This window comes from Martes martes (genome assembly GCF_963455335.1).
Source record: "Martes martes genome assembly, chromosome: 9".
Classification (NCBI taxonomy): domain Eukaryota; kingdom Metazoa; phylum Chordata; class Mammalia; order Carnivora; family Mustelidae; genus Martes; species Martes martes.
Window position 1 is genome coordinate 43,284,155 of NC_137896.1, and position 14,798 is coordinate 43,298,952.

Consider the following 14,798-nt stretch of genomic DNA (forward strand, 5'->3'; position numbering starts at 1 on the left):
AAAGTTATTCACATCAAACCATTCGCTTCACTTCACTCAGAGGAGGGTATGGCGTTGTGTTGCCTATTACCTTTTTCTCTGGGTATGTGGAGGTATTTTTTTCCTCTTAACCCAAAGCAGAAAATAGAACTAAAAGATAGTGAATGTTGTTTTTACTAAATAGGAAGGTTCTGGCTGTGCTTAGGGGATGTTTTGAATCAGCAGGGCTAAGATGGACTATTGAAGAAATGCTCATTTCTTCATTTGAGTTCATTTGCTCCCCATATGGAATTAAAAAACAAAAACAAAAAAACAAGGGCAGAGTTCTAACTCCTGCCTCACAGGCCATCCCCAGCCTCTGGGCATGTTTGAAGTGGAGGCCCTCTGCCACATTCCCTGGCCTGTAGAAGGCACCTTGAGGCAGACAGAGCCATCTCAGAGTGTGGGGTTTAAGGATTTAGGGAACCTAGCGTGGGCCGTATTTGAGTTATTGCTCCCCTCCTTGTCCTGACTTCATACCACACCTAAAATTACACTCCAGATGAATGAAAGGCCTACTTATAAGTAAGTACATTATATGGAAATAGGTAAAACTAGATGTAAGTGTCAGCAGAAAAAAGAGGAAACTTTATACCTTCAAGATAAGAAATGTCTTCCTATGGGCACCTGGATGACTTAGTTAAGCTTCTGACTCTTGATTTCAGCTCAGGTCATGATCTTGGGGTCCTGGGATTGAGCCCCACATTGGGCTCCATGCTTAGTGCGAAGTCTGCTTTAGGATTCTTTCTCTCCCTCTGTCCCTCCCCCTGCTTGCTCACTCTGTCTTTCTCTGTAAGATAAATAAATAAATCTTAAAAAAAAAAAAAGTCTTCCTAAACAAGGGTCAAAAAACAAGAGCCATAATAAAAAAAATTTTGATTCTGTCAACATTAAAAGCTTAAGGAAATTTTAAAAAACAGTCTGAGAGAAAATCTTTTAAATATTTGAGACAAGAGATGCAGATCCACAACTCGCGCAGTCTAACAAGAGAAACCAGGAAACCCCAAGATGGGCAACATAATGAACAGGCAGTTCCTCAACAGAGGAAATACAAATGAACAACAAAAATGTAATCTGAGCAAAGCACACTAAACATTAAGAAGTCACTTATGCTCATCAGATTGGCCAAAGCTTAAAAGTTTCATAAAATCAAACACTGACAAATGAGAGGGTCACTTTCAAAGATGGTGGAGGCAGTATAGCTTGGCTTGGCCACCTGGAGAGCCACATCGTGCCACCTTATAACCTCTTGCATGAATGGAGCTCAGCATTTTCTGTGAGGTTTCACACAGTACACAGAGGTATTTAGCACAGTCCTGCTTGAGACAGCAAAACACTAGAAATGACTTAAGTGTCTGTCAAAAATAGAATGGGTATATGGTTCATCCCTGTCTATATCCCCATGTGGCATAGCCCTAGCCCACTTAAAATGAATGAACTAGGCAGAATGGCTAAAACGAATAAGTCAGGAAAAAACAAGTGTTGGCAAGGATGCAGAGGAAGGGGAACCCTCCTACACTGTTGGGAATGCAAGCTGGTGCAGCCACTCTGGAAGACAGTGTGGAGGTTCCTCAAAAAGTTGAAAATAGAGCTACCCTACAACCCAGCAATCGAACTACTGGATACATACCCTAAAGATACAAATGTAGTGATCCGAAGGGGCATGTGTATCCCAATGTTTATAGCAGCAATGTCCACAATAGCCAAGCTACGGAAAGAGCCCAGATGTCCATTGGCAGATGAATGGATAAATATACCACTATAGATACACAACAGAATACTACTCAGCCATGAAAAAAAGAAATCCTGCCATTTGCAACGACATGGATGGAACTAGAGGATATTATGCTGAGTGAAATAAATTAATCAGAGGAAGATAATTACATGATTATATGATTATATGATTTTACTCATGTGTGGAATTTAAGAAACAAAACAGAGGATCATAGGGACAGGGAGAGAAAAATGAAACAAGGTGAAACCAGAGAGTGAGACAAACCGTAAGAGACTCTTAATCTCAGGAAACAAACTGAGGGTTGCTGGAGTGGAGGTGGGTAGGGGGATGGGGTAACTGGGTGATGGGCATTAGGAGGGCACATGATATAATGAACACTGGGTGTTATATGCAACTGATAAATCACCAAACTCTACGTTTGAAACTAATAATACACTGTGTTAGTTAATTGAATTTAAATAATTTTTTTAAAAATTGTAAAAAAGTGAATGAGCTAGGGCTTCATATATCAATGTAGATAAATCCCACGTTTCATTGAGTAAAATAAGGGAACAGGACAATGCATCAGTACAATTCCATTGGGTAGAGAAGCACAGAATGATACCATTCAAGAATGGTGTACACAAAACTGGTAACAGTGGTTACCTCTGGGTAGGTGAAAAGGATTATGGGTGATGGTCAAGGCAGATTAGTTTTAATGAGAACAATTTATGTTTTTCAATGAGAATGTATTCATGTTTTTTGTATGCAATTATAATTAAATTTCAAAAATATAAATGCAAACACCCTCGTGGGTGTGGTATACAAAGTTTAGAAAGGGAAAAAAAAAAAAAAAAGACAGAGTTTTGAGATGCCCTGTCAGCATTGTCTAGACATTCCTCTGCAAGTGGAAGGAAGCCTTCATTATTTTGTTTGTTTCTGTGGTGACAATTCCTTGGAGCAAAGATCATCTGAAGGTTGATAAGGAACCCATTATTTTCCAGACTTCTTTAGAAGAGCCCCAAACATGGGATGTACGCACCAGCCCATGAGGCTCCCCCAGCTCACCAAAATAGACAGGAGAGGGATTGTTTGGGTGATAGGGTTTCTCGTGACCTGGAGGTAGGTCTGATCCCACAGAGTTGATGGGGCTATCGAGGCCCAACAGACCCCAAGGCCGAGCAGCTACACTAGGGGAATAGAAATTCCAGAGCTGAGAGCAAAACACTTGACTTTTCCCACACCCTAGCTTTCAAGTCTTCACCATATCAGCAACACATCCCCTTTGCAAAGCACGATAACATTCCTGAGTTTGCCTCTGTCACTTGAAGAGCGCCTTATCAGAACTTGCTCTGTAAACACTTTTCTCGTCTTGGCCTTCAAGAGATTTTTTTTTCTCCTTTTTCTCCTTTATCTAACCCTAAAAGAAAGAACACAAGATTTGGAGTCCCTCCCACTTCCCTCCCTCCAGCATCCCGTGGGAGCAGGGGTGGATGGCATCAAGACTTCTGTCCCCGGTCACGGAAAATAGGCATCTAGTGGGCAGATGTTGAGATTAGAGACTTCTGGGCAGCTGTCAGAGGAAGACTGGATACCACAAATGCGGGTCTTTTGTAGATCCCGGTCTGCTCCCGGTAATGAAATGGCCTCTTTCCAGGCTGGCAGGTGTCTGTGTCTATTTGCAGTGTCTTCTAGTACCACTCTGCTTCATGGCAAGGCTCACAATTAGTAACAAGGTTCAGGACACAACCACCGGGGTAGGGGCATGGGTGAAGGTGGGTCTCTCTGAGCCCCAAGGTGGTGGCCTCAGCACTGACCATGCTGCCAAACTACCAGGCAGTTGCTGCAACCAGACATCCTTGAAAGTGTACAGAGCTGCCGCTGGCAGTGTGGCCCCTCAAAGGAGGTTCCCGCCTATGGGGAGATTACCAGAATGATTACAAAGTGGTACAAATTAGTGTAGATTCCCACTCTAGCCTGGGACGAGGCACGCCCAGCCTTGCCCGGGCCGAGCCCTGGGTATGATCTCAGAGGAGAGAACCTGGGCCTTCCTAAGCACTGCTCTTGCCCTTGGCCTGGATGCCAACTGGCATGGAAATCACCTAGGTGAACAGTTCAGTCTCCACCCCCCTACTTTATTATGCACAAATGCTCACCTGGGAAGGAGAGGGGTGAAGAGGTTGCTGAGTAGAATGAGGGAGGGGACCCAGAGACCCAGTCCCGGGCTTGCCTCCCTCTCTCCTGTTGTGCACAGAAGCCTGGTCTGTTCCTGCATGGGAGGGCAAGCACGCCACTTCTTTGTGGGAGGTAACAAGCACAGACTGATGTCCTGGCTTTAGCAGAGTGGACTCTGATGGCCAGTGCTTTTCTGGATCTGTCTCCTGGTTTGCGGCCTTCATCACAACTTGGAGTTTTCTGGAAATGATACAGATACTGTGTTTTTGGTAGAACAACTATTTCACGAATTTGGTGGCCTGCACTCTGATGTCCTGTCTTACAAGTAAGAGCAAGAGCCGCTTGGCCCTGTGGACCTTCCCAAGTGTCCCCACACATCCTGGGCAGACAGATAGGGTGGTGAAGAACGGTGTGTGCCTGCCAGATGCTTAAGCAGCCCCTTCCCAGTCTGGTAGGAATTCTAGATGGCTACAGGGATGTGGTGGGGCCTGGGGTTGTGTAAGTGGATTTGGAGAAGTGTTGATTGCGACACCAATTTTGATTAAAGCACTCCTGTAGAAACTGCAGTTGTCTTTAACGTGAGAAAGCTTAAAACTGCCTAACCCCCTTTGTGGGTGGCAGGTTGTCTCTGCCTGTCCTTAAAGATAAAGAGTATTAAGAGCATAAAAGATGTGAACAAATATCTACAGGTATCAAAAACACAAATAAACACAAATGTGTCTGGGAAAATTTGGGAAACATCTCAAATCCAATCATTGATACCAGGACAAACGCCAGGTGTTTAGGAGGGACAGTCTGGCCAGAGAAGGTCAAGGGCTTTTCCTGGGGAACGCTATGTTCACGTTCACATTAATATGGTGGCCGTGAAGGTGACTGAGGGTGGAGAGGCTGATTTGCCTAGTGACCTCTCTCCTTGCTGGGGATGGGAACTCTTTCTCCCAGATTTTCCCGAGGCCGTGGGTGACTCTCCTGTGTGTGACTTCCTGGCCAGGACAATAGCCATGACCCAGAATGGGAGGATGACCCAGCCCAGATTGGGGGACCTTCAGCGCAGACACTCAGACTGCTTTTGCTCACCCCACTCGCGCCCACCTTCTCAATCTTTCCATCTCCTTCCATTTTCATACACAGCACCCCTTTTTCTTTTCCTAATAATTTTGATTATGAATAAAGTACAAAAACTCACATATACTGCTAAGCACATGTCACTCAGCTCTGTCATATCTTATCATTTTGCCATTTCATTTTAAGAAATAAAATCTCATAGTCATTGAGCCCCTTGACCTGTGAACATTTTCATCCATTCTCCTCAAGAGGTACCCACTACCGTGAAATAAGATTATAACCCCCATATCACACATTGGAGTTGTCTATGTATATATTTATAAACACTATAGTATTATACAGTTTTGAATGGCTTTCAACTTTATATACTGAATGTAACCCTTTTCAAGTTTTTTTTTTTGCTTTTATGAGAAGCTTTTGAGCATTTCTGTTTATATGTGTTGATACTGATAGCTCTGGTTCATTAATTTTAACTGCTGCATAGTATTCTATACCTCAGTTTACCCATTCTCTTATTGATGGGCATTTAAGTGCTTATAATTTGGTTTTCTTACAAATAATGGTACAGCAAATATTCTCATAAAGGTCTTCTCACACCCATGTTCCTGGATTTCTCTAGAGTGCATATCTAGGAGGTCTGTGTGTCTCTGACTCTTTAAGATGTTGCCATATTGCTCTTTAAAGTGGGCTCTGCAAATAAGACTCCTCTAGCAGGACTTGGGGTTCCTGTTTTCCCATATTCTCAAATATTATCTGGCTTTTAAATTTTTGCCAGTGGGATATATATATAAAAGGGATATCCTGGTCATTTTCTCTTCCAGGTCCTCAATGCTTCTAGAATGTTCACCTACAGCTTGCATCCCAGGCACACACAGCAAGGATGGCTCAAGCATGGAGGATCTGGCTGGCCTCCCTTCTTCTGACCTCCAAGCATTGGGAGCATGCAGAGCTATTTTCAGGGACCCCCTCTCCATGTCCACTTTCCCCCAGATCATCTCTCCCTGTGACAGGGCTTTGGGATGCCAGCACATATGCCACTGACCCAAATGTATAAATATTCCATACTGAATGTCAAAAACTGCATACCAAATTTATTTAATGGCCAATAAGAAAATCAAGACATAAGTGACCTAATATCCAACTCGATTTCTTCCTCAACCTGACCCTTCCTCATGTCAGTCAAGGGCACTGTCATCTATCTGATAATCAAGTCAGAAACTTAGGAGTTCTGTTGAGTCTTCTCTTCCTACTACTCCTATATCAGGTCCACCAATGTCTATCAATTTCTGTGTTAAACTGTTCTTGGATATCCCCCCTTCTTTCGAATGCCTCTGCTACCACCTTGGTCCAAGCCACTGGACCTCTCTTGCCTGTGTCCAAAGTGGCTGCCTCTAGACTGGTCTTGCCGCTTCTCCTCTTGCCCTTACAAACCATCTCTAGCCAGCAGCCAAAGTGATCTTTTTAGAACCTAAAACAAAGGAAATTTCTTCCCCTCCTAAAGCCCTTTCACGGTTCTTCGTGTAGAAAATTCAAATGTATGGGTACTGTGATCTAGAATGCCAGTGAGCTCTGGTTCTTCCTTTCCTGCCACGTGCTTTCCCAGCCTCTGGGACTTCCTCTGTATGGAGGGATCTCCCCTTGATCTTTTCATGGCTCCCTTGTCCTTCAGGGCTCCATCACTTCCTCCAAGATCCACCCTCACCAGCCCATCCTACCTAGAGTGGTGGCCACAGAACAGCATCACCCTGTTCTGTTTTCATCCTGGCACTTCTCAGTATTCAGGGCTGTGGTCTGTGCTCTGCCAGAATATCATCTCTGTGAGAACTGTCCACCTTCATGCTTTTAGCGCCTGCCATGAAGTGGGTGCCCATAAAGGTTTGTTGGATTACTGAATGAATAGATGGGGTCAACGTTTAGAACAGCCTGTAAGCTTAGATGAAGTTTCGGCCAGCGATTGGGTGGGATCAATCTGCTGAGGGAAGACAACACTTATCTTTAGCTAGAATAGTGATTATCAGAGTTTAGAGCCCTGGGATCCCTTTATCCTATTGATAATTATGGAGGGCCCCAAAGAACTTGTGTTCATTTGGATTATAGCTATAGATGCTTGCTGCTTTGGGAATTAAAATGGAGACATTTTTAAAAGATTTTATTTATTTATTTGACAGAGAGAGAGATCACAAGTAGGCAGAGAGGCAGGCGGGGGGGTGGGGGGAAGCAGGCTCCCCGCTGAGCAGAGAGCCCGATGAGGGGCTTGATCCCAGGATCCTGAGACCATGACTTGAGCTGAAGGCAGAACCTTAACCCACTGAGCCACCTAGGCGCCCCTAAAATGGAGAAATTTTTTAAAAAATATTTCTTTTGAAACTATTAAATCTATTACATGATGACATAAATAATATGTAAAAAATAACTATAATTTTTAAAAATTAATGAGCAGTGACGTACTTTGAGAACAGGGCTGGACACAGGGAGTGCCTAGTTAGCACCAGGAAGGATTCTGTTGGCTGAGGGGTTCGGTGCGCTCAAGAGTTTAGGCCAGCCTTCAGGGGCTGACGTAGTCTCTTCTCAGGTGTCTCTTCTCACATGAACCTTCAGCAAGAGGAGGGCACATCTCCCTCTCTCTTCCCTTTCCCCGAACAGTCTTCTTTATAAAAAAATAAATAAATAAAAAGCAAAGAATAGGATGAGTATCTTAATGTCTAGAAATTGATTGCAAACTATATATGTCTTTTAGATATTGTTATTTCTGGGGCACCTGGGTGGCTTAGTCAGTTAAGCATCTGCCTTCGGCTCAGGTCATGATCTCAGGGCCCTAGGATGGAGCCCTGCATCGGGCCCTCCGCTCAGCGGGGAGTCTGCTTCTCCCTCTCCCTCTGCCCTTCTCCCCCCACCCGCCCCTGCTTATGCTCTCTCTCTCTCAAATAACTAAAATCTTCACAAAGAAAACAAAAACAAAAACAAACACGCTTATTTCTGTAGCCAGAGCAGTGATTGTATACATTTTAATTCAGGGAATTCCTCTTGAGTTTTGACTTTGACAAAATGAATGTGGAAGCCTGGTTTTTACCAGGATTTGTTTATTCCTCTTTGTATTCATGTTGAGAAACCCAACTGGGTGTCATATCCTTTTTCTTAGGGCAGTACCGAAACCTAAGTTCTTCCTCTTTTTTTTTTTTTTTTTTTTTTTTTTAAGAAAGATCTGCTCCCATCCTCTTTATTTTCTTTCCTCTGGGCAGAGGAAATTCACACAGCCGGGATTTTAAAAAAAAACAAAAAAAGGTGGTCTTCTCTGTGCTCCTATGGAAGCGGCTGAAGCTCCTGGGCTCTGGGCACACCTCTTCCACTGCCTGACGTCACACTATTTTGTCTTTGAATAGCTCATTGACACAATCGTCTCGGAGATCGGAGAACTGAAACAGGAGATGGTGCAGACAGATGTCAGCCTGGAGAATGGACTGGAACCCAGCAAAGCCCACAGGTGACAGAGATGATCAGGTGCCGGGCATCAGATGGGGGCTAAGTGGACCCTAGCAGCTACGAGGACTGCCGTCTCGGTGGCTTCTCAGAAGTTTGGGAACTGGGAGTGTGGTGGCCTGTCCCGATGAAGCTCTCTGTAGGAGGTGGGAGTGGCCCAGGAACCAGTTGTCTGTTTATTTTAATCACTTTGAAGGCACTTGAACTTTACACACTCTCAATGCCTCTTGGCACCAGAACCCGGAAACCTAAAGTTCTGTCTGTCGTATCCACCTACTCACAGTGTTGGAAACAATAACGCAGCAGGATCCTCCGCGTGCAAAATAGAATTCAGTGTAGCCCGTGTCAGTCTCCAGAAGGCTTAAAGGGGCGTCCTAAGGAGGATGGACTCATTTTGCGTTCTCAGGTCAGAAAAATACCCCAGTTCTTACCGTAGCCATTAGTCTAAGATATGACCCCGTGTGTTAAGAGTTGCAATGTGGTTGTAAATAACTAAGAAACATGGGGGGGCAACATGCAATGCTTGTTAAGCTCGATGTGTTGTGTTCATGTCGCACCTGATCTGAGTAAATTGTAAGGGACTGGTCTTTATTGGGGAAATGGGAGTGCAGAGGTCAGGGTGGGTGGGGGTGGTAGGTTGGAGGAGGTCACTCCAACCGCATCTTAGCTCCTGGATACTGCAATTCATTGCTAGCAAAGGCAACAGAATACTGTCACTACATAAATGATGCAGACACCGGGTGCCTGCGAGCCCAGGGTCATTCTTAGCTTTCCCTTCTTTTCCCAGGAAATGGGTCAAGGGAGCCTGATGCAGTGTGAAGGTGAGCTTCACGGAGTGGCTTTTGCTCACGAGTCATGAGACAGGCAGGAATCCTGCAAGGGCAGGGGAACCAGGTGGTGCTGGTTGCCCAGGCAAGTTTCAAACCAGCCCAACTTGTTCCCTGCCCCAGACTGCAGGGAGAGCAGGCAATTGCAAGGAGGCACTTTGCAGCTAGAAGGCAGTGGTTTAACTTTCCTGTGTTTCTGGAGGAACCGTACTCCCCCTTAGCTGTGGAAATGCCACATGCCCTCCATTTCCTTCCCTTCTCTACAGGAAAAAAAAAAAAGCCAGGGGGTAGACCAGATGGTCCCCACACTTCTTGCAGCAGCACCCTGGCATTCTGTCTGATTTCCCTGGACCTCAGTGGCTGACTTTTTTTCTCCATCAACTAAACAAACGTGCAGTGATTTTTGATTAAAGACTCTCCACCTCACATTCAGAATAGCGCCAAACTCAATGGAAGTGGACCTTTAGTCAGGGGATTTCCCTTTCCCCTTTGAGTTGTTGAGCGTGAAGTGGGAGTCCGGCTTGGTGCCAAAGGGCAAAGAAGAGGGCTTCGGTGGCTGATTTCTCCTCCATCCAGGGAACATAGCACTGCAGATAGTCCCCAAACTCTGCAGTGGTAGTGGTAGTACTCTGGACACCAGTGGTAGTATCCCCCTTCCCCCCCATCCCATGTGTAAGACCCAGGGATGCTAGGTTTGCTAGAAGACGTGATGTTGTGTCAGCGGCCATCACATCACGATCTCAATGTCTGACTGCTGTAGATACCAGGCTGGGAGAGCTGGGCTGCCATCTTGTCATTAACATCGCTATCTTTTTTCAAATTTAAGAATGACTGTGAGCATTCCATAATAGCAATGTTTTTCCGATTAACGTCACTTACTCTTGAAGGCTATGTTGGTTAGCAATGGATTCATGAGATTTCAGATGCATTTTACTTGCTGCTTTTTTCAGTGGGGAAGAAAGAGAATAGGCAAGATTGTCTCTTTTGAACAATGCGTACGGTGTTTACCGTGTTCCGGCCACTGTTCTAAGTGCGTCACAGCTGCCGGCTCATTGACTCTCCTAACTACCCTCAGAGCTGAACCTCCAGGAGGGCCCTTATTCTACCGATGTGGGACTTTTCTGACTAATGAGGCTATGGGCTTCTGTGCTGGGGTCTCTCGCTGATTTTGCCAAAGCAGGGAGTGGTGACTTCGCTGTTAATTCCTCTATTTTGCCTGACGATGTCTGGGTGGTCAGATATTGGAGAGGTAGGATAGAGAGGACCTTCTATTGTTCCCAAAATGAAAACAGAGCAGAGCTCCAGCCACAGGGAAACAGCAGGTCAGCCTGGCACAGAGCAGTCCAAATGGCAGACGGAAGGAAAGGAGAGGGGGTGGTGAGAGCAGGGGAGCCACCACAAGTGAAAGCCCTGCAGAGAGAAGGGGGATTGCCCCCGCACCCCCGGGACCTTGGCTGGGCATGTTCTGGTTGCTGCACAGACGCAGGGACGTCGCCTTCCTTTGTGGCATCCTCGGTGAGTGTGAGCTGTGGTAACAGCCTCATCTACCCCAGCCACAGTCACCACAAAGTGTCTTTGTCCCTTCATTTGTTGAACACTGGGCTGAGTGCCACACTGGTGCCCTAGGTTAGGAAGGCTGTTCCTCTACCTGCACTGGCTTTTGCTTGCTCCTTTGTGGTTAATATTGAGATAGTCTTTAACCTTTTCATGGCTCATGGACCCCCTTCTCAGATTAATATGCTAAATGCATAAAATAAAATAAAATAAAATATACAGGAGGACATAGGGAAAATAATTCTATTGCAGTAGAACGATCAGAATTCTTAAAATGCATGGTTTCATAGCATGGGTACTTCTTTATTAACACATTAAATAACAAGGTCTAGGAACTACTGTCATCTAGAAGTAAAGATGGCCAGAAATAGTACTTCCTCACCAACAATGAAAATGTTTGGGGGTTCTGCTGGTGACAGAGTCTCAGCTACTGTGCAGACGACTGAGATTTGTTGCCTGTATTCAAAAATGGGAAGAAGTTAATTTCAAAACCAGGCTAGTGGAAAAAAAGATGGTACTTTTCTATCCAGTGGTTAGTTCTGACCTCCTGACATGTCAGTGTCTTCCAACACGGTTGATCTACCTTCCCTTCCGGGTACCCTCGATTGGCTTGGCTTTGGGAACACCAAACTCCCTGGTTTCCTCTCTCCTCACCTGCTGCTGCTTGTAGTCTCCAGCTTATTCCTGCTCACCTCCCTCACCTCCTAACCCCGAAGCACCCAGAGCTCAAGCCTACAGCCTCTCTTCTCCCCAGGGCCTCTTCTTTCTCCCACTAACCTTGAGCAAGATACTTAAAAATCTCCGTGCCTCCATGCGCATATCAGTGAAATGAGGATAATAATAGAGCTTGACTTGAGGGTGGCAAGAAAGATTAAGTGAGTTAATAGCTGTAAAGAACTTTGCACAATGCTGGCAGAGAGTACATACCATATGTTGTTTATAAAAGAGAACTTGGTAATTTCATAGTTAATCCCTTCCAGTCTTGTGGCTTTGATACCCTGTGTATATTGGTGATTCCCGAATTATATCCCTAGGTTGGTCCTATTTTCAATCCAGATGTTTGCATCTAGCTGTCTATTCAGCCTGACCTCTGGGATCTCAAACTTAGAAAGACCAAGACTGAGTCCTTGGCTTCCTTTCACGACCCCATCCCAGTGACCATGGCTGCAGGTGCTTGGCTCACAGCCATCCCTCTTGCCTCTCCATCTCTCATACTTGTGTTCCCATCCATCTCCAGACCCTGGCAGTTCTACTTGCTAAGATTCCCCCATTAGCAGCACTGCAGGAGACACCTGCCCAGGCCTCTGCTTTCACCCATCCTGCCTTCCCTGGATTGTTATTTAAGCAGCGTAGAGAAGGATCTGACTTTCGTTAACCCAAATCCAAGTCGTGTCACTTTTGTTCAAAGCCCTTCAGTATTTTTCATTCATTAAAACCAAAATCATCACCATGGCTTTTGAGATGCTCCAGGCTCTGACTCCTCACATCCTCACACCCTCCTTTCTTACATCCTCTTCCTTCTCTGTCCCTGGGCTCCAGGCCCACTGGCTCCTTGCCTGGAAGGACCCTGCCTCTTGGCCTTTGCACTTACTGTTCCCTCTGCCTAGAAGGCCCTTCCTCCAGGAAGCATTCACCTTGGGACCCTCATTTCTTCTGTCACCTTAGCTGACTTGATTTTTCTTCATAAAACTTGTACAGATTGACATACATGGTCACTTGCTTAAATTGTGCATTTTCTGCCTCTCAGCACTTTGGAGGAAAGCGCATTGAGAGTGTAGGTTTGGCCTTAGAATAGTGTCTGGCGTGTAGCATACACTCAGTAAGTATTTGGATGGATGAATGAATGATACCAGCCCTTTGGAGATTCTAAAGTTATTAAAGCATCAGAAACTTCTTGCAGAAACAAGACATTACCCTGTAAAGCAGTTAGCTGGTGCATTAAAAAAAAAAATCAGAAGTTGAAACTGTGCGATGGGCCTTAAGCTGGCTCCCTAGTAAAGAAGAGGGCCCAGGGCACCTTCCTGTTATGTGCCAGCCATGCTTCCTCCATCACTTCTGGGTTCTAGCCTGTTGTAAACATCTGCCAATAGAGGAGCATCTGATTAAATCAATTCCATGCCCTCTGCAGGCATTTTACCAAAAAAAAGGCTAGGAAGCCAGGAGAGGGATCAAGGATTTCTTGTTCCTGCTCTTTCCAAATGCTATTTCTTATTTCCTCCTTCTCTCCACTTCATTGCCCCCCAAGACTAGAGTGTGAGGAAATAAAGGCTTTGTGCTTTTCCTCTCCCTCCCCCATGATTTCGCAGTCTGCTTGTAGTTGGGGCCAGCACAGCAGGCCTGCTGTAGGCAGTGCTCATGGGCCATCTGGACCCATCACCTCTAGGCTAAGACAAGTCTCTGAAGTTCCCTTTGTCCTCAGGTAGAATAGAGGGATTGAGCAACAGGCAGCTTCATGAGATGAGGCTCAGGCTGGCTTTGCAGGCTGCGGGGGTGGGGGTAGTTGGCGGGGAACCTGGCTGGACCAGGTCATCAAATTGTTACCTTTGTTTGCCCTCATCCTCACTTCCCTCGCTCCTCTTGTCACCTTGCTGGTGCACTCCAGCCTAAGTAGATCACTGAGGGGGATGCCCAGGGTTTTGAAACTCTACCCCCAACCTGCCCTCCCCCCACCCTGGAATCAGACATGCAGAATTCAAAAATACCTTGGCCAGCTCTGCCCACTTCTATAGTGTAGTAGTTGGTCATCACCACTGGAAGGGTCTGTGTGCCCCAGGAAGTTCTCAGCTTCCCAGCGGCTATGCATCGATACCCATACCCCAAGAATCTCAGATTGCTGATCCCTGGTACCACCCTTCACTTTTCCCACTTGATTGATGTTAGAACACAAGGTCAGAAGAGAAGATCAGTTGGCTTACAGTTTGGGGAAGAGATGCCCAGTGTTCTACTCCAGTAAGTCTCCCGAAGTACCATGGTGACTGTAGTAGTTGCTCTATGTCCTTCTGGAGCAACCCATCCTCACTTTGTGCTGCTTTATTCAAAAAAACAAAAACAAAAACAAAAACAAAACTTTCCACTGAAGTAAAACATGATTAAGAAAAGCACACCAATAAGCATGCAGCTAGATGAATTTTCAATGGTAAACATACCACATAGCGGCACCCAGATCAAGAAACAGAACATTCTCAGCAACCCCCCAAGCGCTGTGCACCCCGAGGGGAAACACGCTCCTCACTTCTATTGCCATAGATTTGTTTCACCTGTTTTGAGCTTCATATCTCTGGAATCATACAGCATGTGCTCTTTTAACTCTTGACTTCTTTTGTTTGACGTCTCGTGTGCTATTCCATTGTGCAAACCCGACACAATTAGTTTATCCATTCTACTCTTAATGGATATTTGAATTGTTTCCACGTTGGGGCTATTTTGAGTAATGCTGCTACATACATTCTCGTGCGTGATTTTTGGTGACACACCTCACTTAGGAATATAGGAGTGGGGTTGTTGGATTGTTGGATGGTTAAATATTCAATGTCGGTAAATGGTGCTCAAGAATTTTCCAGTCAGTAGAGTCATTCACACTTCCACCACCACCAGAACATGGGAGCTCCAAATGTTTTGTTCTCCTGGTCTACACCTGGAATTGCCTGCTTTTTCATTTTAGTTATTTGGATGGGTGTGTGGATTTAGAGCTTCTGGAAGCATGATGGGTGAAGAGAGGTAAGGGTACCTGTATGTTGTGACTCAAGTACTGATCTCAGTGCTGTGGGAGTCAGGAATGGGAACTCTTTAGTTTTAACAGAACATCGTTTTATAATTCTTGCATGTTTAAGTTCAAGGCTAAAGTCATGAGGCATGTTTACAGCCAGTTCACTGGGTGATATTGAAAGCATGAAGTTATAGAAAGGAATATTTGGGGGGAGGAGATAAAAAGAGAAGACAATCTAGAAATTATGAGTATAAATACATAT

General features: G+C 45.3%; 1 protein-coding gene across 2 annotated transcripts in view; it reads left to right on the forward strand.

The window, feature by feature from the left end:
* The window catches only part of RIN2 (Ras and Rab interactor 2), a 177,940-nt gene that overhangs the window by 103,722 nt on the left and 59,420 nt on the right, over nucleotides 1-14,798 (forward strand). For both annotated transcript variants that reach the window (XM_080813107.1, XM_080813106.1), the window contains one exon: nucleotides 8,353-8,453. In XM_080813107.1, the coding sequence (XP_080669233.1) occupies nucleotides 8,353-8,453 (101 nt within the window). The remainder of the gene's footprint in view (nucleotides 1-8,352; nucleotides 8,454-14,798) is intronic.